Source organism: Dama dama, chromosome 5, assembly GCF_033118175.1.
Source record: "Dama dama isolate Ldn47 chromosome 5, ASM3311817v1, whole genome shotgun sequence".
NCBI classification, from domain to species: Eukaryota; Metazoa; Chordata; class Mammalia; order Artiodactyla; family Cervidae; genus Dama; species Dama dama.
The window spans coordinates 24,129,287-24,156,706 of NC_083685.1; the positions used below are offsets into that span (position 1 = coordinate 24,129,287).

The window sequence follows — 27,420 nt, forward strand, 5'->3', positions numbered from 1 at the left end:
AGTGATGGCTGGTGTGTTAGGAGCCTATCTTCCAAACCCTGGCTCCAAACCCAAACCCAACCTCCTGAGGTCCAGGGAAGGACACGGGGCTCCTGTCTGTACCACCAGTAGGAGGCTTGCCCTGAGCCCTCAGTTGAGGAAACAAGAAAGGACAAAGAAATCCAGCCAAGTGAGGACTCTTCGCTCACTAACAGCTTTGGCAGCCCCTCTGGGATCAGAACATCACCGGTCACCAGGTTACACCGAGTCAGCTGCACAGAACTCCCAGCCAGGTGCCTACAACTTGGGAGACCGAGGGCAAGGAGGGGGCGGGGTGAGATGATGCTTCAGCTACCATCTTTGAGCATCTATTCAGTGCTAGGTCACATGCTTCCCATCCACAGTGAACAGTGGCTTTGACTCCCTTGCTGATCTGTTTCTTGTCAATTTCCCCACCTCCCCTCCAGCCCTGCCACTTACATACAGTAGAATGAAACCTCCAGGAGAAGCAGGATCTGTTTTGTCACTGCTGTGTCCCCAGTTCCTCAGAAATCCCCTCACGTCTTGGAGGCACTCAGTAGCGATTTTCTTGAAAGGATGCACATTGCATGGAGCAAGCGGAGGTGGCCAAAGCCCTCCCCATCCTACAGCTGGAGGACTCAGAACCGCGGTCCCTGGCCAGCAAGGCTGGGAATTGGGGAAAGTAAAAGAACAGCTGTCGCGGCTGCTTTGTAACATACTTCAGTGACGAAGGCTCTGGGATTGAAACGATTTTTCAACAAGGATGATGTTTCCATTTCCAGTGTGAACACAGTATTATTCAATTCCCCACAGCCCTCCATCCAGGGAGTCCACCTAAACGGAGTTTACTCTAAGATGAAATTGCAGTCTTTAAACTGATTTCTCAAAGGATGTGGTTCATTTCAGCATCTTTGCTGTCTCTTTGGGCAGTTTCCAAGACACCTAAGAATGGCTCTTATTTTTTCTAAATTGGAGGTCTCCTTGGGGTGCCTTAGCTAAATAGTTATGACTCTGGTGCCTTTGATGTGAAAAATCACCCCCAACCCCTTTTCTTCATCGTGGCTGCTGGAGGGAAACCAGATTTGATGGTTTGGTGGCTGCATCCTTCACGTCTGAGGAGAGAGGGAGAGCTGCTTGCCAGCAAGCATTCCTTTCTTACGATGGGTCAAAATGGTCAGCAAAGCTGGAGGAAAAACACTGCTCCCCGGAGAACGGAGTGGGGAAATATTGTTTTGATCCTCCGTTGACTTTTTCATCCCCTACATTTTTTCCTGATATCTGATTCTCTGGCTGTGTCTAGTGATGGCTCCCAGGGGAGACGTTTGTTCACGGCATCTGCCTGCCTTTCAAGCCAGACCGCCTTGGTGTTAGAACACAAGGAACCGTTTAGAGATGAAAAGGTTTGATGATGCTTCCAGGTAACTTGAGGAAGGTGGGGACGTCTCCTGAAGCTGATTCTCCAGGCACCGGCTTCCCAAAGTGCTGATGTCTGTCTGATGTGGGATAAACACCACTGTATCCAGAGTGTGAAAACATGGTGTGAAAACATAGCGTGGAGATTATCTGATCATTTTACTTCCTTTAACAGACGGGCAAACTGAGGCCCAAGGAGGGGCCAGGGTTAACCAGATGTCTCAGTCAGAGTTGTTGATTGCACAGCAAGAGAAACTGAATCTGGGTAACTTAAGGCAAAGGCAGTGCATGACCAAGAGTAGGAGAACAGAAGAAGCAAAGGATGGACTTGAGAACCAGCTAGAGCCAGTGAAACACAGAGGACATGGCAGTAGTAACCAGGGCAGGGGCTTTGAGGCAGTGAGGTCAGCCGGAGTCAGCCACTCCTTCCTTTTTCTCTTCTTTGCAATACTTGTGGTCAAGGTCCCGGACGAGCGTGTCTACCTTGTTAAGAAGCTACATTGGCCATACACTGCTGGAAAAATGAAAGATTCAGTCACTTCATCTTTAGAGTCGGGGCCAGGGGGCAAGGGTAATGACCAGAAATTACGCTCCCATCACATCTCGGTGTAATAGAAGGTTAATTCTCCAAGAGGAAACTGACATGCTATTCAATCATATCAAATGAAGTGGCTGCTCTCTGAAAGGAGAAGCAGCCACTCTGTCAGGGCTATGACCATCTCGATTCCCGATCCAGTGTTCCGTCACACTGGGCTGTCCTCTTTGTGGTTCCCGAGACGATGGAAAGCATGGCTTGAAGAATCCGCCTTCCCCTTACACGTAGCATGACAACCCATCGGACTTAAATTCACCACTCACGGGCTCTTCTGACTGAAAGCCATTTGTTAACATTGATTTGGTCAAGTGCTTTGTCGTCCCCACAGTGCGAGGCACTCGTATATCTGAGGACTTGACTGTCAGATGCAGGTAGTTCTTTCTGCTCATCTATTTTCTATTAAGGATGCTTTCAGGGCACTTAATAAAGGCTTTCCCGAAATTGGAAATGCCAGGTGGTGCAAAGACACTTAGTCGAGTTGAGAGGGGATGGTTTGGTGAGGAGGCTTGGCCCCATGCCTGTCTTTAGGACACTGAAGGAGCTCTGGAAACTAAAAGGAAGGTTTGTAAGGGCAAGCTGGGCTACCCCTTTGACTTCCCTGTTGAGCAATGACAAACTGCAAATTCTGAATGAATTATCAAAGCTCTGCATTTTAACAGTCCACCTCCAGAAGTGAGTTCCCTTCTTGTCACCTTTTCTTCAGCTGACTTTGCCTTTCCCAAATCAGTTTAACCAGTTGGATGTGCCTTTGGGGGATGTTACCAATAAGTGGTGCTAAGAAGAACAGAAGTTAGTTTGCAGTATGGCCGGCTGATGCAAACAGCAATGCTCTCCACGGATCTTGAAGCTGGAAGGCTACAACAAGGGAACCTATATTCATTCAACTAATAAAGATTTATTCATCTCCTCCTGTGTTGCCAGACACTATATTTGGCATTGTGGGAGAGGGGACAATAGATAACAAGATGGAGAAAGGGTTTTATCTTAAGAAAGTGAAATAAGTCAGAAAGAGAAAACCACATATCATATATTAATATATATAATAACATATATAATCGCATTTAGATCTAGAAAAATGGCGTTGATGAACCTATGTGCTGGGCAGAAATAGAGATGCAGATGTAAAGAACAGACTTAACGGACACAGCAGGGGAAGGAGAGGGTGGGATGACCTGCCAGATAGCGTAGACGTACATACACTGTGCGTGTGTGCTAAGTCATTTCAGTTGTGTCTGACTCTTGAGATGTGCCATGACCCTGTGGACTCTAGCCAGCCAGGCTCCATACATGGGATTCTCCAGACAACAATACTAGAGTGGATTGCCATGCCCTTCTCCAGGGGATCTTCCTGACCCAGGGATTGAACCCACATCTCTTACATCTCCTGCATTGGCAGGCAGGTTCTTTACCACGAGCGCCACCTGGGAAGCCCACACTATCATATATAAAATAGATAGCCAGGGGGAAGTTGCTCTCTAACACAGGGAGCCCAGCCTGGTGCTCTCTGGTAATCTAGAGGAGTGGGATGGGATGGGAGTGGGAGAGAGGTTCAAGAGGGAGGGGACATATGTATACTCACGGCTGATTCACATTGTTGTATGGAATGACCAACACAATATTGTAAAGTAATTATCCTCCACATTAAAAAAAAAAAAAATGGAATGATGATACTCTAGTCATGTGGCTGTTTCCAGAGGATGGGTTTTGGAAAATGTCTGTTTCAGTTATGCATCCAAGTGTTTGAAGGTGTTGGTTAAGTGCCAAGAAGGAGGCATCCAGGCAAAGAGCAGCCAGGGAGAACAACAGAGACAAAGTGGGAATGAGCTTGGCATATTCGTGGAGCAGACAATAGTCTCAGTGCAGCCAAAGCATAGGGATCAAGGGAGAGAAGGCAAAAGATGAGCTCAGAGGGAGAGGATGGGTCCAAGGAAAGGACTTCAGGTTATGTTCTACCTGCAACAGAAAGCCAGGCAGGCTTTTAAGGACGCACATGGCCTTAGGAGGTGTGTATTATAGAAAGACCTCCCTCTGACCCCTGGGAAGAGAACAGGTGGTAGAGAAACAAGATGGTAGAATCTAGGCACACAGGCAGCCACAATGGTCCAGGAGGAAGATGAGGAGGGCTTGGATTCAGGAGGTCACAGTAACAGACAGAAGTGGATTGACTCAAGATGTATTCATAAATAAATTCATTTGTAATTTGTATCTTTTTTTAGGCTCCACATATGAGTGGTATCAAACGATATTTGTCTCTGTCTGTCTGACTTCACTCAGGATGAGCATCTCTAGGTCCATCCAAGTGGCACAAAAGAAACAGACTCACAGACATGGAAGCAAACTTGCAGTTACCAGGGGGGAATGGGTGCAGGGAGAGAGAAATCAGGAAGCTGGGATTACCATAAACACACTGCTATGTATAAAATAGATAATCAGCAAGAGCCTTCTGTATAGCACAGGGAACTCTATTTGATACTTTGTAATAACCTCTATGGGAAAGAATCTGAAAAAGCATTGGACTTCGCTGGTAGCTCAGACAGTAAAGAATCCGCCTGCAATGCGGGAGACCTGGGTTCACTCCCTGGGTCAAGAAGATCCCCTGGAGGAGGGCATGGCAACCCACACCAGTATTCTTGCCTGAAGAATCCTCGTGGACAAAGGAGCCTGGTGGGCTACCGTCCACGGGGTCACAAAGAGTCGGACATGACTGAGTGCCTAAACACAGCACAGCACATATGTATATGTGTAACTAAATGACTTTGCTATACCCCTGAAACTAACACGACATTGTAAATCAACTATACTCCAATAAAAATTTAGAAACTGACTTGGTAAAATAAATAAAATGGCAAAAAAAAAAAAAAAAGAAAAGGAGAGAGGGATTTGAAGGCAGAGTCAACAGGAAGGAGTGAGTAGGGGGAGGGAATGTGGGAAAGAGAGAAATCAATCATTGTTTTGTTTGGTGGAGTAAAGGTTAGGAGGGTTATGGTCCCGCTTACCACAGTGGAGAAGATCAGTGACCCAAGGATGACAGTGTAGTAAATAAATAATAAAACCTGTTTAAAGAACTAGAACTCTGAGTATCAAGCAGCACCTTCCTCCTTTTAATCCATGGTCTAAGTGGCTGAAGAAGATGGCAAAGAGAAGCTACTTATGCTGAGTCGCGTTGCCCCTTCTCTCTCTGATCTCCCCCACCCACTCCATCAAAAGTACTAATGATTTCCTCTCTCCCTAGCTTCCATCTCCCCCTTCCATGGTGCCCCCCAATCCAAGCCCCATGACCCTTAGGTTATCTCTTCTCCCTCTCGCTGCCCCTCCAGAGCCACTACTTTCCGCTGAACTGCTACTGTTTGTGTGGGAGTCGTGCTGGACGTGGGCGTCCCCTGTGGCTCAGAAGTAAAGCAGGAGCCGCAGGAGACGTGGGTTCAATCCCTGGGGCAAGAAGATCCCCTGGAGGAGGGAATGGCAACCCACTTCTGTATTCTTGCCTGGAGAATCCCATGGACAGAGTAGCCTGGTGGGCTATGGTCCATAGGGTCACAGAGTCAGACACGACTGAAACGACTTAGCATTCACGCACATGTTGGGAGTGGACATCAGCTCTTTGCCTGTTTGATCTCAGATCTCTTCCCTGCCCTTCCCTCACTCTCTGATCCTCCAAACTATGTGCCAGGATCCCTCACCAACTGAATTATGTGCTGCCTGGATGTTAGGATATGTCTATAACCAGGTTTATTGCACTCCAAATAGTCTTCTTTTGCTCCTCAAAAGAGCTCCACCCACAGTGTCCCCTCTTCCTAAATTCCCTTCCCTCATTTCCTCTGACTTAACACCAACTTAGAGTTCAGGTCTGAGCTCAAACGCCCCCGTGTTAGGGAAGCCCTCTCTGATCCTCTTGGTTGAATTATACCAATGTCAGGAATTGCACCTGATTGTCCTTGTATCCTATTCCTCAACACATCTTGCTGTCATTGCCTGCCTCTCTGATCCTATAGAAAAGCCAGTCTCAAGGGAAGAACCTTGGGTTTCTCACTCAGCATCACCACACAGGGGCAGTGCCAGGCCTTTTAATAGGTGCTCATTAAACATCTGTTGGATGGTCACTGACACTGTGTTCTCAGTCGAGCCAGACGATCTGCAGATTCCACAGTGGATGTGAGGGTACCTTCTGCTGCTGCTAAGTCACTTCTGTCGTGTCCGACTCTATGCGACCCCATAGACGGCAGCCCAACAGGCTCCCCCGTCCCTGGGACTCTCCAGGCAAGAACACTGGAGTGGGTTGCCATTTCCTTCTCCAGTGCCTGAAAGTGAAAGTGAAGTCACTCAGTCGTGTCCTACTCCTAGCGACCCCACGGACCGCAGCCCACCAGGCCTCTCTGTCCATGGGATTTTGCAGCCAAGAGTACTGGAGTGGGGTGCCTTTGCCTTCTCCGGAGGGTACCTTCTGCTGAGCTGCTGTTGCTTGTGTGGGGGCCGTGCTGGGAGTGTGTGCTGGCTGTTTGCCTATTTGGCCTCAGATTCCTTCCCTCCCCTTCCCTTGCTCTGTGATCCTCCAAACTATTTGCCAGGATCCCTCACCAACTGAATTATGGTGATGTTTAGCCAGTGGGAGGTACCAGTGAGAGATTGAAATAGAAGAAAGAAGTCAGGATATTTTGCTGCCCTCCCTGCTTCCTTTGGTGTCTCAGGCAGTGGGTCTTTTGTCTCCTTGGCTCTTCTCCTGCTAGGCGTTTCTTGACTTGGCTGCAGCTCTCCCCCAGTGACCTCGCTCCTGGGGTCACCAGTTTCTCCCTTTGACCATTAACCCTGGAAGGAGGAGCATCTTTTCCCATTGATAGTCTCTGACTGCCTCGTCATCTCCCATTTGACCTCTCTGACCCTCCAAAGCCTTGATAACTAGAATTAAAGCCCCTTTACAGAATTCCTGTCACAGGCTTGGTTTTCTGACTGCTGACACTAGCGCAAACAGCATCCAGAAGAGTTATGCTTTCTAGAGTCTAGTGGGTGGAGCTTCCTGCAGCACCTGGGAACCCGGGGCAGAGATGAGGGACCAGGATGCTAGAACCTGGCTCTGCATGTGTGTTTTGGATGGGATTGTGGTCTTGGTGCTTCTGAGTTTGGCACAGGAGTAAGGTATCTGTATTTGAAACCGTTCCCTTAAACAAAATATAAGAAGAATTTCTCTTTTTTAACCAGTTTTATTAGGATGTAATTGACATGTGCATGCTAAATGGCTTCGGTCCGACTGTGTGACGCTGTGGACTGTAGCCTGCCAGCCTCCTCTGTGCATGGGACTCTCCAGGCAAAAATACTGGAGTGGGTTGTCATGCCCTTCTCCACAGCGGTGTAAAAGTTCAAGGTATAAAACATGATAATTTGACTTGCATACATCATGAAACAATGCCCAGAATAGTTTTACTGAACATCCGTCATCTCATATAGATACAACATTAAAGAAGCAGAATACACACACACACACACACACATACACACACACACATATATATATACACTTCCTTTTGATGAGAACTCTTAGTATTTACTCTCTTAACTTTCATTTATAACATTCAGTAGCGTTAATTATATTTATCATGCTATACCTTACATCCTAGTGTTTATTTATCTTATAACTGGAAGGTTTTTGACTACATTTATTCAATTCTCCTCCCTCAATCCCTGGCAGAAAAATTCTACTTACCTCTGGTTTCACATGGGGATAACCTTGGAAGCTTTATTAGGGAAAAAAATGATATCCATGCACGCCACAGACCATCTGAAGAGAAGAGAGGAAGGTTTTTGAAAAGCACTGGTGTTTTGGAACAGCTCACCAAGTTAGTCTGACATGCAGCTGGGGTTGAGGACATTACATAGAATAGTAGAGATTGTGAGTATAAATTCTTTCAGAATGAGGATAACATGGGCCCCAAAACCAGAGAGAAGTGGTAGAGTGAGAATCAGACTACCTTCTCAACTCAGCTAGAACCCCACCTGCTTAGAAGATGCCAGGGCAACGGGATGCTACAGAGGGGAAGGGGACCAGAGCAAAGCAGCCCCAAGACATGCCACATCTGGTCAGTCTTCTCCCTGTGTCTTTAGCCAAATAAATGAGGAGTTGATCAGAGGTTGTAGGAACACTCACGGAGGTCTCTGAGCCACTGTGGACCACATCACATTCACTTGCGTATCTCAAGTACAAAGCACATGCCTGGCACAAGAAGGGGGCTTGCTAAGTGCTTGACGGATGGATGAATGGATGGACAGGTTGGGTGGTGAGTGGAGCATGCTCCTATTTTCTATTTGAAAAATAAAACTTTCCTTTATCCCCTCTAGTCCTTTTAGTCTTGGCTGTTCATGCTGCCACAGAGACCCTCAGCTCATCAATTACAGACATTAACTGTAAATTATACTTTTGCATAGTTAATTCAGCCTCTTCATTATGTATTTAGTGGTGCTCAGCAGGCATAAAATTCAATAGCAAGCTTTGGAGCGGATCCAATTTCTGTCTTCTGTGGTATTTGGAAAAGGCGATGTTTTAGTAGTGGACTTTGGAGCGTGTCTTTCCTGGAAGGACTCCAGTGGGCTCTGCTTTTCGCTTCTCTCTTGGAAGGAGTTCAACCCTTCTGGGAAGGCTGATAGCTTCAAAGGCTGCATCTCCCCTCCTCTTCAACTAAGTGGGGACTCCTTCTCCCTTCTTGGGTCGAAATGAATTTTAACCTGACTAGTGGAAGGAAAGAAGAGTGTGAATATCAGGGAACCTGGCTTGGGGAGCATCACTCATTCATTATTCATTCACCAAATATTTATTGAACTTCTCCTGAGGGTCAGCGCCATGATGTATCACAAGGATATCACAGCAAACAGTACAGTGTCCTTGCTCTCGTGGAGTTCACAGTGGAGAAAGGGTAGAGGGGCAGATGGTGAGAGACCCAATGCATATAAATGTAGAAAGCATTGTGTGATGATGTAGATAAAGTGGCTGGTTGAGCCGTGGATAACAGGATGAAGATAGTGATGAGTGAACCTCAGTGTGGCCGGGGAGAAGCAGGTGAAAGGCACTGAGGTGGAGGGAAGCTTGGTGGCTTTGAGTGGAATAAACTAGAGAGAAAATGGTAGAGAAGGAAATTGGTGCAATAGTGAAGAGAGAGGCATTGTATTATCAGGATCTGGGAGACTAAAGTGTTACTGATCCGAGGGCCAGGCTAGAATGGTCCCTCAAAAAACACTTACTCTGGGACTTCCCTGGTAGTCCAGCGGTTAGGAATCCACCTGCCAACACAGGGGACATAGGTTTGAATCTCTGGTCTGGGAAGATCCAACATGCTACAGGACATCTGAGTCCACATGCCACAATTACTGAGCCATCTCTTTAGAGTCTGTACTCCACAATGAAGTGAAGAGTAGCCCCCGTTTGCCAAACTAGAGAAAGACTGCATGCAGCTACAAAGACCCAGCAGAGCCAAAATAAATTTAAAAAGCATTTGCTCCGCAATATTTAACTTCCACTAACAAATGAAGCGGATGTGTTTCCAACCTACAAATCCATTGTGCAAACTGTATATATATGTATGTGCGCATATATACACAACTCTGTTTCTCTATCTGTCAATGCATCCAAGGTCTGCCTTAAGCCCACATTCTACCTGGAGGCAAAAAACTTAATGTGGTTGATTTCAAGTCTGCTAAGGCATTTCAGGTTTAAACTCAAAGATAGTCTTTCAAGGTCTGCCCCATTTTATTCAAAATTGACCCAGGTGGGAAGGATGATGGCTTTGAACTGTGAGGGAACCTTAGGTCTTCTGGCTGATAATCTGGCTGATAGTTTCATCTACAGTGATGCTGTCTGGTGCTGGGATGTGGTCATGGTTCAGTGCTGATGTTCATGAGGTTTCCATGTTTCTGCCTGGTCTCTGAGTGTGTTTTCCATGACATCTTTTCCTGCAAGGTACTAACTTCAGTAACCTTGCCTGGAACCAGGTGAAAATTCCATTGCTTTCATGTACTTCTCAGACCTTAGGAGGCTGGGAAGTGGGGTAGGCTCTTTCTCAGGTCCTCCCTGCCCCTGGCATCTCGAGATAATCCTATTTGACTTCTGCTGTACCCTGCTGGAAACATACATGGAGATGCCAGGGTCCCTTGGGAATCAAGTGAAAGACTTGTATCAGTCAGTGCCATCATGTGTTATCCACTGCTGTGTAACAAACAGTCCCAAATTTACCATCTTGAAACATCTGTTATTTCTCAGTAAATGGGAATTTCTGGGCAATTCCTCTGTTGGTTTTTCCTAGGCACTTTTATGGAGCTATATTTATCTGATACAATAGTTTGGGGGTGGGATAACTGGACATCTGTCTCTCCACATGATCTTCTATCTGGGCATCTTCATGGCCTGATTGGACCCAAGGGATGGACTCAGTGCTTTCCCTGTAGAGTAAGGACCACCGTGGTAGCACCAGCAAGCCGACCAGGTGCTAAAGAGCCCTAAGAGTCTGCTGGGCAGTGTGTAGGTCAAGGGTTATTCCACGTGCATCTCTGAGGCTCTCTTAGCAGCTGCACTTCCGAAAGTGTAACCTAAATTTAGCTAAAATTTCAGCAGCTTGAGAAATAATATTTCACACATTCCTCATATATTGGGTCCCTGTAAGCCTCAGGTTCCACAGCAAGGAAAAGAGTAGCCAGCAGGAGTGTGTAACCACAACTGAACCTTCAACTGTGTGGCCAAGGGCTCCCTGGAGCCCTAGCAGGAGAGTTCCACACAGTTGGTGTCTAGAAGAACTAGAACCTTCCATGCTCTTTCTCTCCACCTAGCAAGGGCACCACTTGGTCCATGCTTTTGTTCGGCTTGCCTATGATCCATCTCACCAGCTCATTTCTTTTTTTTTTTTTAATTTTTTAAAGATTTTTTTTGATGCAGATCATTTTTGATGTCTTTATTGAATTTGTTGCGAATTTGTTGAATTTGTTCTGTTTTATGTTTGGGATTTTGGGCCAAGAAGCATATAGGATCTTAGCTCCCAGACCAGGGATTGAACCCACACCCCTTGCATTGGAAGGTGAAATCTTAACCACTGGACTGCCCGGGAAGTCCGCATTTCTTTTAGTAATCGTGTTAGAGACATTGCTCATGTCTCCAGGGTCAGTGTGAGGCTCATATCCAGAACTTTGATTCCAAAAAACATGTGCTCATGCTCACCCACCATACTGAAGAAAGAAAAACAAGTGACAGGATCTAGTGTAGTCAAATTCAAGGGCACAGAAGGATCCATACTGGCTGCCTGGGAAAGATGCTTAGATCAGGACCCAGGGACCTCAGAGAAGGTCTTATCCTTGCCCATCTGCTGTGTTCAGCAAATCCCAGGACACATGGCCTTATAAGGACAAAGATATACAAGTCCAGTGAGGTTATTGAACAGGAGAAATACTGTAACTATAACAAGAGCTCTCATTTGATGGATAGTTGCTATTGTATGTATTCAGCTCTGCACATGTTCTACCTTTTATCCTTGCAACAGCCTCAAAAGGGTGGCTTAAGACAGATCAAGAAACCAATTTTCCTACTGGTGAAGTTAAGGATTCTTCAACTTTGCTGCATATTAGAATCACCTGGGGGTTTCCCTGTGGCTCAGTGGTAAAGAATCCACCTGCAATGCAGGAGACTAGGGAAACACAGGTTCGATCCCTGGATCAGGAAGATCCCCTGAAGGAGGAAATGGAAAACCACTCCAGTATTCTTGCTGCAAAATCCCATGGACAGAGGAGCCTGCAGACTGTGTAGTCCATAGGGTCACGAAGAGTTGGACATGACTGAGCATGCATGCGCTGACTGAGAATTGCCTGGGAAGTCCTTAAGAATCCCAGTTCCCAGGTTCTGTTGCAGGCCAATGAAAGAAGATCCTTGGTGTGGGACCCAGACCTTAGAATTGGCTAAAGCCCCTTGGCCAAATAATAACAGATTGTCATCAAAGTTGAGAACTAGTGTGTTTGTTAGTTCCCATATGGGCTCATTAATGCCCCATGTCACACCCCTTCTAAAGAGCAGTCAGAATTCACACCCAAGTGTGTCTTATTTCAGAGTCCATTGTTGAAACACCTGTCCAATACAATTGCTGTGTAGACACTAGGAAGCAAAAAAAAAATAATATTAATCATAACCATTTAGGAGCAAAATGCTTGGTGATCACAGAGGGAGAGAGCCCTTTTTGGTGGAGCAGTAATGTTCAATCTCGACCACACATTAAAATCACCTGAGCTCTAAAAATATTACCATCTGAATGACATCTCTTGAAATTCTGATTCCATTGGTCCAGGGTAGACCTGGGTATTGTTATTTTTTTTTTTTTTATCTCCCTGGATGATCATAACATTCAGCAAAGGTTGAGACCCCTCGTTTTATAGAAAGGGAAGGCTCAGGTTACTTCCTTAGGGTTGCAATTCTCCTTTGAAGCAATGTCATTGCATCAATATGATTTGCAGTATTCTCTTCCCTCATCCTCCCACATTTGCCTGCTCCTATAAATTTTTAGGCTGTAGGGACTGGGATAGAGAGAAGGGAAAAGAATTTAAGTCTGAGCTCAGTCTAATCCAAGGGTGTCTGGAAACAGGGCAACCTTCAACAGCTTTTCCCCTGCCTCTGCCCTTCATCATTATCCTGCATTCTGATTTCTGCCTTGTATGCTAATTGCAGGGAACAGGAATGGAAGAGATGACTCTCTCAATAACAGATCAAATCCTTTCTCACTGTCCTGACATATTGGATTAGGGCATGTTATCTCAGCTCAGCCAATCAGATATCCCCACTCAGCACTTTGAATGTGGGATTAGTGATGCAAAGCACCAAGGACAGTAGAAAATCCATTTTGGCATCAGAAGTGGTGTCCCATCTAGAGATGGTTTTGTCAAAGTTTCTCATTATCTTTCTTATTATCTCATTATCTACTTTCCTTTTCTCCCACCTATTCTCCATGTGTTTTTCCTATGCTTCCTAGTAATTTTGAGACATGTGTTAAGTTCCCTTTTCTTTGTCGGTCAGCCCAAGGTGTTTTCTGTTACTTGGAACTTGCAGCCAAATATACTTCAGCACTATGGAGAGCTCCCAGAGATCATCAGGGCATTCATGTGGATGGTGGGGTCAATGGAACTATCTAATAAAGCCTTTCCCAGAGGGGATGTATGTGTCCTTTACCTTCATGAAATACACATGAAGTAAAATGAATAAAACAAAGCCTGAGCCAAATTATTCTGTTCTCTAGGAGCTGCTTCCCTATAGTAAGGTTGATTTCTTCTTTTTGTTAGTCTCATTTCTTTCTGCAGTCATTAAGCTGTCAAGAGTGGCTGATGGCTTTGAAGCTGAAATTCCTTACACCCTATAGTGGGAGGTAAAGTCCTTTTGGCTTCTTAAGATACACCAAGACTTCATTTTCTTACAAGATAGAGTTCAATAACTAAGAGGTTTGGTAAATTGGGTTTCCAGTAGTCCAAACTTTATTGTTGACTGTTGGGGGAATTTATTTGTTTTTTAGTAAGAGCTTTTTTTAAGCCAATTTTGAAAATTTCTTTCAAGAGTCACTGTAGTAAATCTACACTATTGATTTTGCAAGTGGTCGTTCTTGGTCATTCTCTGGAGTCAGTTGAATGTTTAAATTTCTCTCTTTATTGCTCCAACGATATCATAAGCCCCATATAGGCTGGCATGAAGGATTCTTGGTTCCTCCAAGGCAAAAGCTTAACAAAAATTTCCGTTGGCTCAGAGAGAGGAGGAAAGCACAGCCACAGACAGAATTGCAGACAGATTTCTTTCCTTGGGCCCATCTGCTAGCAAAATGGATCATACCATGGCATCGTGTCTGACAGGAATAGCTACTGAGTAAATGCACTGTATACAAATCCGAAGAGATTCCAGTTCATGATGAATGGCAGAGAATCAACATCTGTAGTCTGACTTGTTCTCAGGGAACTCCTAGACCAGCCCTGCAGGGGCATGTTGTTTTGTTTTGATTTTTGGCTGTGCTGGGTCTTATTTGCAGCACATGGGCTCTTGAGTTCTTGGACTCAGTAACTGTGGTATGTAGGCCGCTCTGGTTGTGGCACCTGGGCTGAGTTACCCCCACAGCATATGGGGTCTTAATTCCTGGAGCAGTGACTGAACCTGTGTCCTCTGCCCTGGAAGGCAGATTCTTAACCCCTAGACCACCAGGGAAGTTCTAAAAGGGGTATGTTTTAAAGGTGGCTTTAGACCAAATCTAAAGTCACAGAGAATGAACATAGTGTCAAATCCTGCTAAAAACTGGACGAACTCACATTTATTGATGTTTCATCATGTTAAGTTCTGTTCTAAGTGCCTGAGACATATTTGCTCATTTATTTAATCCTCATCTCAACTCCATGAAAGGGAAAGGATTTGAGTTCCCACTTGCCAACTAAGGGAAAGAGGGTAGAGTTGCCCAAAGTAACCCAGTCAGTAACAGGTGATGCCACTAACAGGTGACCTTTTGACCTTAAGCTCAAAACATCTGTTTGGCAGGTGACAGCATATGGATCATGACACTGGCTATGTTCCCCTGCAAGAGTCATGGGTCATCTTCTATGGGTTCTACTCTCTACATCTCGGGTCATGGATTCTATTCTCTCCTTCCCTTTCCCACTTCCTTTCTTTTTCATTCTTCAATAAAATACTTCTTGGGACTCCCCTGGTGGTCCGGTGGTTAACAATCCACCGTCTAGTGCTGGGGACGTGGGTTCCATCCTTGGTTAGGGAATTAAGATCCCACATGCCATGAGGTAGCTAAGCTCTCTTGCTGCAACTACTGAGCCCATGGGCCACAATTAGAGAGACACCTATAAGCTGCTACGAAAGAGCCCACATGCTAAAACTAAGACCCAGTGCTGTCAAAAATAAAAATTAAATTAAATAAATATTTAATAAAATAAATTACTCCTTGGATGCCCAATATTTACATGTCACTGAATCTGCTTTAGCCATAGTAGTAGTGAGATGGAGGAGAGGAGTGTCTTAAGGACCAATTTCAGCCCCATAGCCAGCTTCGTCACATCCCCTGGATATACACTAAGGGTCCCATTGGCCACAGTTTGGAAATCACCACACTGCATCATATTTTGGTCAGGGGGTCTTCCACCTCAAAGACAGAGATAAGTTAAAGGCACATTGCTAACTCTCCAACATTATTCTCAGTGTAAGCATTCCTTCAGGGCCACAGTAGGATCTTTGGACAACTGAATTTTGGCCACATGCTGTACTCAAGAAACTGAATTTTGTTGAATAGTCTGTCAAACGACCAACAGCTGTGTCCCCAGCAAGCACAGACAGTGGCCAGCTCTTCTGAAGATAAGGAGATACCAAGGAGGAGTGTTCTTGCTAAGAAGGCAAGGTGAAAATCCCTGAAATGAGAGATGTCTTTAGCCCAGTGAAAGGAGAGGCTGGCGAGAGTGTGCGGGAAGGATGTCTAGAAGTTGAGCAGACCCAGATCCCTGCAGGCCTTACCTGCTGAACCCAGAACACCAAGCGGTTTCCAAGTTTGGAAACACTCCACATTCCAGACACGTCTCGCTCATTTTCCCAGGCAAATAATTCACCCTTTAAAAAAAAAAAAAAGTTTATTTGTCTGTGCAAAGTCTTAGTTGCGGCACTCAAGATCTTCGGTCTTTCTTTTGGCATGTGGGATCTCCAGTTTTGGCATGCAAACTCTTAATTGCAGCATGTAGGATCTAGTTTTCTGATCAGGAATCTAAGCCAGGCCTCCTGCACTGGGAGCTCAGAGTCTTAGCCATAGGACCACCAGGCAAGTCCCAGTAATCACCCTTGATGTTGCACAGACCATGACTTGAGGTTCCAGACACTGGGTTTGTTTTCCCTCCCAAAGGGATAGCCAGCATCTCAGAAACCGCTATCCTCCGGTCCCCTCTTCCAGCCCAGAGTACTGGAAGGGAGATTCAGGAGTCCCACCAGGTGCTTTGGTTGGCACAACAACCTTGCTATTAACCTCTCATCCCAGCCGCTGAGCAGGGCTAAGGGTAACAGAGTGAGGAACACACTTTCTGGCTGCTGGGCAAGCTGTGAAGATTGAGTACATGCATCCTTAGCTGATGATCATCCCCAGCAAAGGGGCGGGTTCTCCACCACTCTTGACAGTGGTACCAGCACATGCTTGAGATACAGTGTTACCATCTTTGGTGTTTCTTTCTTGATGTGCCATGGAAAACCCCCCTCAAGTCACCTGAAAGCCCAAGGCATGCCCAGTAGCTGCCAGCTGAGAAAAATGCTAACTATTGTCCCACCACTTACAACAATATTCAGCCCAGAGGCCAAGAGCACTGGGGGTACCTCAGCCTGGCGTCAGGGCTTTCCAGGTAACTCAGTGGCAAAGAATCCACCTGCCAGTGCAGGAAACCCAGGTTCCATCCCAGGGTCAGGAAGATCCCCTGGAGAAAGAAGTGGCTACCCACTTTGGTATTCTTGCCTGGGAAATCCCATGGACAGAGAAGCCTGGTGGGCTATAGTCCATGGAGTCACAAAAAAGTCAGAAAAATCTCCCTGGCCCACCCTACAAACCCAGCTATATGCCTGGTATACCCTTCTTTCTTGTTTCCACCAATATTGATTCTTTTGATTCAGTGGCTCCAGAAAACCTCTCCCATTTTCCCTTCTCTAACTTCCTAAAACAAGGGCTGGCAAACTTTTCCAGTAAAGGTCCAGATAATGAATACTTTAGGCTCCTAAGGATATCTGTTACCTGACATACTTACTCAATCATGTGCTCATAACACAAAAACAGCCAGAGACAAAACACAAACCAGTAGGCAGGGCTGTGTTCCAAAGAAGCTATTTGCAAAAAAACAGACAGCAGGCTGGATTTGGCTGACAGACCACAGTTTGCCCATCTCTGCCCAGGAGAAACTCTTCTGTTGTCTTGTAATTCAACTCCCCAGCTGAATTAGAGGAGAATGTTGTTGAGATCACAGAGCTGAGAATTGGAAGACGTGGTTCGCTCTCAGTCTTATTCTAACTCGTGTACGACTCTTTGCAACCTCATGGACTGGAGCATGCCAGCGTCCTCTGTCTTCCACTATCTCCCAGATTCATGTAGGTGGCTCAGTGGTAAAGAATCATCCTGCCAATGCAGGAAACATGGGTTTGATCCCTGGATCAGGAAGAACTCCTGGAGAAGGAAATGGCAACCCACTCCAATACTTTTGCCTGGGAAATCCCATGGACAGAGTAAACATTTTGAGTAAAGGGCCAGACAATGAATGTTTTAGGCTTTAGCCTGGTGGGCTATAGTCCATGGGGTCACAAAAGGGTCAAACACAGCGACTAAAACAAAAACAACAACAATGGAGACCAGGTAATGGATCTAAAATAATTAAATCTATGGGAGATGCTGCATTCAGCTTTTTCCGCCTCTAACTAGCTGTATGGTTGTGCACAAGTGATTTATGCTACTTGGGCCTTCATTTTGTCGTGTGAAAAATAAGATCTTTGTACTGTCGGCCATTTCCGAAGCATCAGAATTGCTTGGACAAGCTTGCTAAAAATACATATGAAAGAAAAAAGTGAAAGTGTTAGTCCGTCAGTCATGTCCAACTCTTTGCAACTCCATAGACTGTAGCCTGCCAGGCTCCTCTGTTCATAGAAATTCCCAGGCAAGAATACTGGAGTGGGTAGCCATTCCCTTCTCCAGGAGATCGTCTTGATTCAGGGCTCGAACTCTGGTCTCCTGCATTGCAGGTAGATCCTGAACCACCAGGGAAGCCATGTCAAGTCCCTGGTGCTATGCCTGAAAGGCATTTTCCTTGTCCTTATATTCTAGTTATAATTGTGAGGGAGTGAGCCAAAGGGATTGAAAAGATTTCCACTGAACAAAGTCAATTTAAAGCTCTTTTCCTTTGCTCTCTTCCAGAAGCAGCAGTTTATTCAATGAGGTCGTGCAGATGAACTTTGAAATCGCCAGCTTCAGCAGCCTCTCGGGGAGCCAGCCCATCACCTGGCAAGTGGAATACCCACGGAGGGGGACCACGGACATCGCAGTGTCAGAGATCTTCATCAGCCAGAAGGACCTGGTTGGCATCGTGCCCTTGGCCATGGTAAGACTTTCGTGAGCATGGATGCACCTGCGTTCAGCTGTCTGATTGCACCTTGGCGGCCTTCTTAGCTTTCCCAGGATGTTGGATGCAATTGTTTTACGGGATGTTTGCATTCAGAGTTTTCCATCTTCCTACCCCCTTGGAAGTTGCTGCTTTTCATTAATCCAGCCTTTTTCAACTTCAGCTAATTTTATACTTGCTTTATGACATTTGCCATTTCCCTGTGCCAGATGTATAGTGTTTACTTACTTTTTCTTCTCAAAGTCTACACCAGTTCTTTTTATTTCTGTTCCCCTTTTATAAGGAAACTTTAAGCCACTACTTTTATTATTAGGATGAGTGTGGTTTGCTGCTACTGTAAAACCACCCTCAAATCTTAGGTTCCTCATGCAACCTAGGTTGTTCTTGCCTATACCACATGGCTTAGATGATAGGGGGCTCTGTTCCAGGCAGTCCCTCTGGGATCTAGGCTGATGGATATGTCATCATCTTGCAGCTAAAACATCAGAAACAACACGGCCTTCTTGGAGGCAGAGACAGAGGAACAGTCCGAGTCACATGCAAGCTCTTTTAAGAAATGGCCAACAAATTACAAGTGACACTTTTACACACATCCTTGGATAGGAGGAGTCCCCTGGGCCCCATCAGATTTCAAGAGGGCTGGGAAACATAGGTGCAGAGGAAAAGTTAGATGACTACCCTGGCCTCTGTCTCATTGCACAAGAAATCAACATGTAATTGACACAGACAGAACACAGCACAAATACAGTACATTCAAATCCCTGTTGCCAACTTCCCTGTACAGCTGGAAATGAGGAAGGGAGAGAGAGAATGGTAAGGAGCTAGATGGATCACTCACCCACGTCTGCCAAGCCCTGAAACTATTCTCAAGAGCCATTCCTAGGCTTGTGCACAAGTGTTAAGACCCCCTTTTAGGAGATGTAAAGAGGATGGCATTTCAAAGGCATGGGGAAAGTGTTCTGAATTGTAGCTACAACTGTTTTTGCCAGAATTCACTTTCACAGACATGGAGCCTAGTGTGGATGTTCAAAAACTAATTTCTGTTCAGCTTTGGTGGCTCAGAGAGTAAAGAATCTGCCTGCCATGTGTGAGACCCTTGACCGTCCCTGGGTTGAGAAGATCCCCTGGAGAAGGAAATGGCAATCCACTCCATTATTCTTGCCTGGAGAATTCCACGGACAGAGGAGGCTGATAGGCTACAGTCCATGTGGTTTCAAAGAGTCAGACACGACTGAGCAAGTAATTGCATTAGAAATTGGAATGAGCAGGCTTTATTGACACCAGGTTAATAAATATATCAATTAGAATTCTTTGAGTTACATGTGACAGAAAAGCCAACTCAAATTGGCTTACGCATGATGAATTCACCAGCTCAGGTAACTTAAAAAGTCTAGAGAAGTGTTTCTCAGAAGTTAACCTGCATATAGGTCACCTGACGATTCTCCTCAGATGCAAATTCTCATTTAGGAGGTCAGGGTTGGGTATTTTGTTAAAGCTCCTAAGTTATGCCAGTGCTTCTGGTCAGTGGAGCACAGGTTGAGTATCAAGTATGGAGTGTGTGTGTGAGTGTGTGTGTGCAAATGATGTCATCATGGAAAGTGGCTCCTTGTCACCTCTCAGCTTTGTGCTCTTCTTGGCTAGAATCAGTGTCCAAGAGACTCTGTCCCTAAGGTGGCCCCTGGTAGTGCCATGCTGATATATTCACAACATAATATCCAACAGGAAAAGAGTGAAAACTCATCGCCAGTCACTCAAGCAAATTCTTAGGACTGGCTCTGATTGGAACTGATTGGCTGGCTTGGGTCATATATCCAACCTGGTTAGCCAATCCTGGAAGCCAAACAAAATGTGATACTCTCATTGGCCTGGCCTGGGGAACACACACACACCCCCGCCCCCACTGCCCCCTGAAGCATGTTTGGAATCAGACTAAGAGCTGGTAGGCATGGGGCATGACGGGAAAATCTGATCCCACTAAAAGGAGGAATGGATGCTAGTCAGACATACCCATAGGAGGTATTCTCTACCACAGACTTCTCTTGACTTTTCATGTCCTAGAAAAGGCCTCAACAATCTATAGCCCATGGGCTAAATTCAATTTCTGCCTGTTTTTGTGCATCACGCAAGCTAGGAATGACTTTTTCATTTTCAAATAGCTATATTCTAAATGGTTATATAAGTAGTTTGTTAATATACTCAGTTTTGCCTCTTAGCTCACAAACCCTAAAATGGTTTCTGTCTAGCCCTTTAGAGAGAAGATTTGCAGCCCTATGTTAACATAAATTATAGCCTATAAGTGCCTAGTTTTTACTCTATTTCAAAAAGATAAAACATCCAGATACTGTGAAAAATAAAGTCATTATTAGGCTATGAGATATTATTTTGGCCACAAGAAACCTCTCTTTGAAGCAAGGTGTTACTATTGTTATTGTGATTTTGTAATACCTTTAAGGTAAAATGAAATGATGACTTACCCACCCAGAATCCTATTGTTTGCAAATAGCTGTAAAAGAATTAAAACTGGGTGCATCCAAGTGATCACAGAGTGACTGACCACACAGAGTTCAGAGTTCTGATGGCTGGATTTGAACTCATGTGATGTCATCATTTTTCTTCCCCTCAAATGTACAATTTAACCTCAACTCTGCAAAGAGATGTGGATAATTAGGAACTGTATTAGCAAGAGGACTATAATAGCATCAGTTTGGAGGAATTTCTGTTCTCTTATTTTCTGTGTTTTCAAAGTTTATTCTAGAACAAGCTTTAGTACATTAATAGGCAGCCGAAATAGAAATTTTTATTTGGAAGAAAGTAGCAAATTAAACTGCAGCTTGACTGGAATATAAGACATTAAAAAAAAAAAAACTGAATAAGAGGCAAATGTTTAGGCCACCTTTAGCAGCCAGTGAGGCAATGGGTTGGTCTTTGAAAAAAATGAATTCCCCCAATTGTTGCTCATTTGAAAGAAAAGCAAACTGCAGAAAGGCAAAATAGATGATTACTGAATCAGAAATGGGCCCCTTTGGGGAAGTTCTCTTGGAATCAGGCCTTCCCAAGCCCCTTCCTAAACCCAGGAGAAAAGCCATGAGTCCACTGATGAGATTCTCAGTGACCTTCTGTCTCACTTAGCAGCAGCTTCTAACTCCCTGTGAATAAATGAGATGGAAGGAGCAGAGGACAGGGCCCTCAACTCTCTAGCAGACTGATCCTTCCGGGAAGGAGCTCCCTGAATCACACTGCCCACCCCTTGCAGCATCCTAAGTCCAGAACTTGGCCCAGCAAAGCCTTCTTTTGTCCACCCCACTGTCACTTACTTACTCAGCGATGTGACCCTCTCTGTGCAGGGGGCAGGAAAGCTTCTGGGTCCAGTTCCATGGGCTTCGACCATCTCCCACCCTTCCAGTTCCGCCCGCCCAAAGTGCTAACATCAGCTGGGGCAGGAGACGGGGAGGGGTCTGGCTGTGGAGACCAGGACCGAAGGCTGTCCGGGGCAGTCTGGGGCTGGCACAGACTGGGAACTGGAGCTGTAACTTTAGTTCTTGGGCTTCTGTTTTTCTTTGACGTAAGAAAAAAGTACTCACGTGTCTAGTTGAGACCCCATGAGCAGAGGCCAGGCGCAGACCTCCTATGGCAGTTTCTGCAACTTGGCAGCAGACATGTGGAGATGCTGGTCTCTTTTCAGGATAAAGAGATGCAGAATCCACTTGACCTCACCCTGAGCTCTTATGATGTGCAGACATTGGGTGTACATTGCAGTCCATCCTGAGGAGTCAGCAGTAAACAGACAGGTCTTTCACTCGGAGGACTGACACTCAGTGGGGCTTGTGGGGTGAGAGGGCCAACAGACAGCAAATAAGAAGCTATTTCTTTTTTTTTTTTTTTCCCTATTTCTTTTTTTTTTTTTTAATTTATTATTATTATTTTTTTTTTCCAGTGGGTTTTGTCATACATTGATATGAATCAGCCATGGATTTACATGTATTCCCAATCCCGATCCCCCCTCCCACCTCCCTCTCCACCCGATTCCTCTGGGTCTTCCCAGTGCACCAGGCCGGAGCACTTGTCTCATGTATCCCACCTGGGCTGGTTAGCTATTTCTTAAGTGCTAAGACCAGTCATGAGAAGATGAATGGCGATATATGAAGATACATGAAGACAAATAAGGCTGGACAAGGGGATGGTGTGTAACCATTTCCCAGTTCTGTTCACATCTCAAAGTTTCTCCCTTCAGTTTACTTAAAAATACAAAGCCAGGAGAGTTTCCCAGCCGTCCAATGGTTAGGGCTAGGCGCTTTCACTGCCGGGACCCAGGTTCAATCCCAGGTCGGGGAACTAAGATCCCACAAGCTGTGTGGGGCAGCCAAAAAACAAAATATGTAAATTTTACAAACATATAAAGTTAAATTTTATGCCAGCAAGAGCAGGAGCCTCTAATTTTGGCAGGTGTCAGAAGAGGCCCTTTGTTCCAGGACCCAACTGACTTTATCCTGGATTGACTTTCCTGAGAAGTGGCAAGATATACTGAGAATTTTTAAGAATTTCAAATGATTATCATTTTCTACCTTTGCAAACTTAGGATGAAATATTCCCTGACCCCTGAAACACGGTGAGAACTTGGGGTTTTTTTCTTCTATCAAGCTTTCAAAATTCCTGGAATGTGCCCATATCTCTCTGCATAAAATCAAATTTAAAATAAAGTGGCTATCACTTGGGCTGTTTAAAGGAGAAATTGCTACTTGTTCTCGGGCCCGCAAAGTGATGATCTTAATCCTCACCTCTCCAGGGTGTCACGGAGATTCATTAAGGTTTGAGAGATGCTTGGAGCTGCAGGGCGGAAAGTGCAGCAGGAAAGAATTGTGGGGAAAGAGATAGCAGGGTCTGCCCCCCTCTTCTGCCCTGCTCCGCTCTGCTCCAGACCCTAGGTGCTGACCTGTGTGGATCACAGCTCCAGCCTCCCTTGCCCTCTGGCTTCTGGTGGGGTTTTTAGCCAGTGGGAGGTGTTGATGCCCTAACCCCCTTCCACTCCCATGCCACCCTGTGTCTATGAAGATGATCTTATTTTGAAGTAGCGTCTTTGCATGTGTGATTAAGCTAAAATGAAGTCCAAGGGAATTTCCTGGTGGTCCAGTGGTTAGGACTCAGTGCTTTTCACTGCAGGGTCCCAAGTTCAATCCCTGGTCAGGGAACTAAGATCCATTCAAGCCACGTGATATGGCTAAAAAAAAATTTTCTTATTTGAAAAATGAGGTCTAAAATCCAGTGACTGATGTCCTTACAAGGAGAGCTAGATTTGGACATCTGGAGGAGACCACGGGGAAGAAGGCCATTTGAGGACAGTGACAGAGCTCAGAGGGAGGCATGTACAAACCAAGAAAAACAAAAACTGCCACCAACCTACAGAGTCTAGAACAGATGCAAGGAAGGTTCTCTCCTAGTGCCTTCAGATGGAGGCTGGCCCTACAGACAGCTTGATTTTGCACTTCCGGACTGCAGAATCCCAGGAGAATTTCTGCGGTTTTAAGCCACCCAGTTTGCGGTACTTTGTTACGGTAGCTCTGGAACACTGATGCAGTGCTGTCCTTCCCCCTCTTGCCCTGTCCCTAGTCCCTGCCTTCCTTCTGGCTGCACATCTACCAGGGGCATGGTCCTCTCTGCATACAGCTCTGTCCTATCTGATTCTTCGCTCTCTGGGTAACTGGGCTGCTTACCCCAGGCTCCCAGCTGGGATGGGCATCTGGGTGTTCCACCATCCCTGGATGTTTCCTTTGATCCTGCCCACAGCTCTGTCATCACACACTCTCCAGTTCTACTCCATTGGGTAGACCATCTGTTTTCAGCCAGGATGCTGAGTGATGCGGAGGATTAGGGTTAGGGATACGTGCTCTAGACTCTCCTTCCCAGAGGATACTCAGCGATTATCCTCAGTCTGTGAAGGAGCAATTTAGGTATCTCACTGGGGTATCTGAACTCCATGGTTGGACTTCTCCACCCAGCAGCATCACATGGTTACTTCTCTGCATCCTTTGCTGTTGCTAAATTCAGAGAACTGGACATGGGAATGGAGTGTGCATTTGCTAGCCTGTGGCTTTGCAGAAATGCTTTTGGTCCCCCTTGTCAACCTACAAGTGATGGATGACTTAACCGTGTTCTGAGGTCCGTGGGGAAGCGTATTAGCAATATCCTATGTTGGAGAAAGGTAAAGGCAGGCATTCATTCCAGAGAACCGAGGGACATCTCCTTTGATGGGGATGGGAGAATATTATTTTTAAAAAGACAATGAAAAAATAATGTGTTCTTATTTTCCCGAACACCTTGATCTCCAGGCTCCTTCTCCAACTTGAAGATTTTACATTTCTAATTCCCTCGGAGTATTTTAAGGACGGCTTTGATGCTCTTGGCAATTGAAAAATGTTTGCTCACTTGAAAAATAACTATATGAGCAGAAGAAGTGTTTCCTTGTCACAGCTGGAGATTTACTTTGGAATTCAATTTTAAAATATCCCTCCCTCCAAGTCACCAGTGCAGATTTGTGTCTAAAATGCTGATCTATGATTCATCTGAAGCTGTTTTGACAATGGTTTCAAGGTTGCTGATTAATTATCCAATACATGGTACCTTATTCACTGCCTGCCACAAAGAAAATGCTCCAAAAATATGATTATGATTGCCATTCATGTTTTCATCATCATTATCTGATCTTGGGTTTCCCCATCAGTAAAACGAAGGGATGGGAATGAACAATCAATCTAGTCTCTTCCAAGTTTAGGCTTTGCGTCATTTTACTTACATTATGCACATAGAAAGTAAAAACTGTGCTCTAATTTTAAAGATTACATAACTTCACTGGGGATGAGAGACAGAGATGGAGAGAAAAGTGATGCTGACCTAGGAAAATTAGTTGGGGGGACTCACAGGCCAGCACTGTCTTCTTCCTTACGCTGAATGTCAGCCAGAGCCCTTGTACCATAAAAGCGGAGGCCTGGAGAGAAACCCACACCTCGGTGCAACTAACTGCCAGACCATAGCACACCAACTTCTCATTTTCACTGTGTCCATATACCACTGAGCTTATCATTGACTTAATATTTTCTCTCAGCAGAGAACAATCTAGGAATTGAGAGCCAACTTTGTTGGCCTAAATCCTAGCTCTTCCTTTGAATGACTGTGTGACCTTGGACAAATGCAAATGATACTATTTTGTTCTTTTTCCTGACTGAGTAATATTCAATTGTATACCTGAACCACATCTTTACCTATACATCTATGAATGGAATTTAGGTTTTTCCCATGTCCTGGCTATTGTGAAAAGTGCTACAGTGAGCGGATGCATGTATCTTTTCAAATTATAAAGATCTCATTCTAAGAAGGATTCTTAGGCTTCACCAGCCAGTGAGAGAGGCCCATGACACAGAGATAGCTGAGAGCTACTGCTACAGAGAATTAAAGCTTCACCCCAACTTCTCCATCAGCCCCACCTGCAGGGAAAAGGATGCACCACCATCTCCTTATTAAGTACCTAGTGTGTGCCAGGCATGGCTTTAATTTTTTAAAAAATTTATTTATTTGGCTGCACCAGGTCTTAATTAAGGCATTCAAGATCTTTTTGTTATGGCCTGTGGGATCTAGTTCCCCGACCAGGGCTGGATCCTGGGCCCCCTGCATTGGGAGCATAGAGTCTTAGCCACTGGACCACCAGGGAAGTCCCCAGGCAAGGTTTTCGATGCTGCTGGGTGTTCGCACTCAGCATCTTCATCCTTGCTGAGCCCTCGATCCCCTGCTGAAAGGCTCCTCCATCCCTGCATGCCTGGTTCCTGCAGACTCAGCCCGGACTTCATCCAAGGAGGGTCCCCCTCCCCCCACAGCATCAAGAGCTGCCCCCTGACACCTCATACTGTCATGTTCCCATATCTTAGTCTCCTTATATCTGATGGACTTCCTCTTTGATCATCCCCGACACTGTCTTCCTTACCTTTTGCTTATGTATTCATCATAACATAAACCCCGCCTCCGCCAATCCTCCCTTAATCTGGAATGTTGGCTCCGTGACAGCTAGGATTTTGTCCCTATTTCATTTTGGTCTCGAGTCCCTTACTGTCCATTCCATGTGTGCATGCTTGGGCGTTCAGTCGTATTTCACTCTTTGTGACCCCAAGGACTGTAGCCCACAAGGCTTCTCTGTCCATTAAATTTTCCAGGCAAGAATACTGGAGTGAGTTGCCATTTCCTCTTCCAGGGGGTCTTTCCACTCCAGGGACTGAACCTGCATCTCCTGCATCAGCAGGTGGATTCTTTACCGCTGAGCCATCAGGGAAGCCCCCTTGCATTCCATCTTCCATGAAATATTGGCTGTGAGTCGGCTGTGTGTCAAGCTGGGGAAACAGCAAAGAACAGTTCTGTGTACAGCATCCCAGGGATTATCCTACCATGTCCACTTTGAAAGCCCTCTGCATGCCTGCGTCCCTCGTTGCCTCCAGCTGCCTCTCACCTAAGTTCAGTGTGGATGCACCCCTGCAGCACCACCCATCTGCTCAGACCCAGCGCCCAGCATCGGAGGAGGCTGACCTCCACCATGTCAGTCCTGGTCAGTTCTCCAGGAAGGAAGGCGAGGGTGGCCTGGAAACTATTGAACAGGATACCAGCCAGCATCTTAAAGACTCCCAGTGGCCAATGAGATGCTACAACAGAGATAATGAATTGTGGGCACAGAATTCTACTCCCTCCCTGCTGGGTACCCTAACCCCTCTGATGTGGTACCCACCCATCTGTGCTCTGTTTCTCTCAAACTGGTCTCCGAGGCAGCCGCATCCCCTTCCTAACAGCCACCAGCCTCATCCAGGCCACCGTCATCTCCCTACCTCTGTCTTGACCCCCGACAGCTCATTCCTCTCATTGAGAACCTGATGTCTCTCCTCTGGGCGGTCACTCTTCTGAAAACTCCTATTGCACTTAACAAAAAGAAAGAAATACAGTGAACCTCACCAGGACAGAGGCAGCCCTGAATGTCTAGCCTGTAGCTACTCGCTGATCTAAAGACCTTTCTCAGGACTTCCTTGGCAATCCAGTGGTTAAGATTTCACCTTCCAATGCAAGGGACATGGATTGAATCCCCCGCTTGGAAGCTAATATCCCACATGCTTCATGGTAAAAAAAAAAAAAAAAAGCTAAACATAAAACAGAAGAAATATTATAACGAATTCAATGAAGACTTTAAAATGGTATACATTAAAAAAAAACTTTTATAACTGAATAAATGAAGAGACCACCTCCCCTTCCACTGCATTCCCGCCCCAGGGCCTTTG

General features: G+C 45.6%; 1 protein-coding gene across 1 annotated transcript in view; it reads left to right on the forward strand.

Moving 5' to 3' along the window:
• Positions 1 to 27,420, forward strand: part of TMEM132C (transmembrane protein 132C) — a 563,174-nt gene that overhangs the window by 457,479 nt on the left and 78,275 nt on the right. Inside the window, exon 5 of the mRNA XM_061140702.1 lies at positions 17,917 to 18,100. Within this exon, the coding sequence (XP_060996685.1) occupies positions 17,917 to 18,100 (184 nt within the window). The remainder of the gene's footprint in view (positions 1 to 17,916; positions 18,101 to 27,420) is intronic.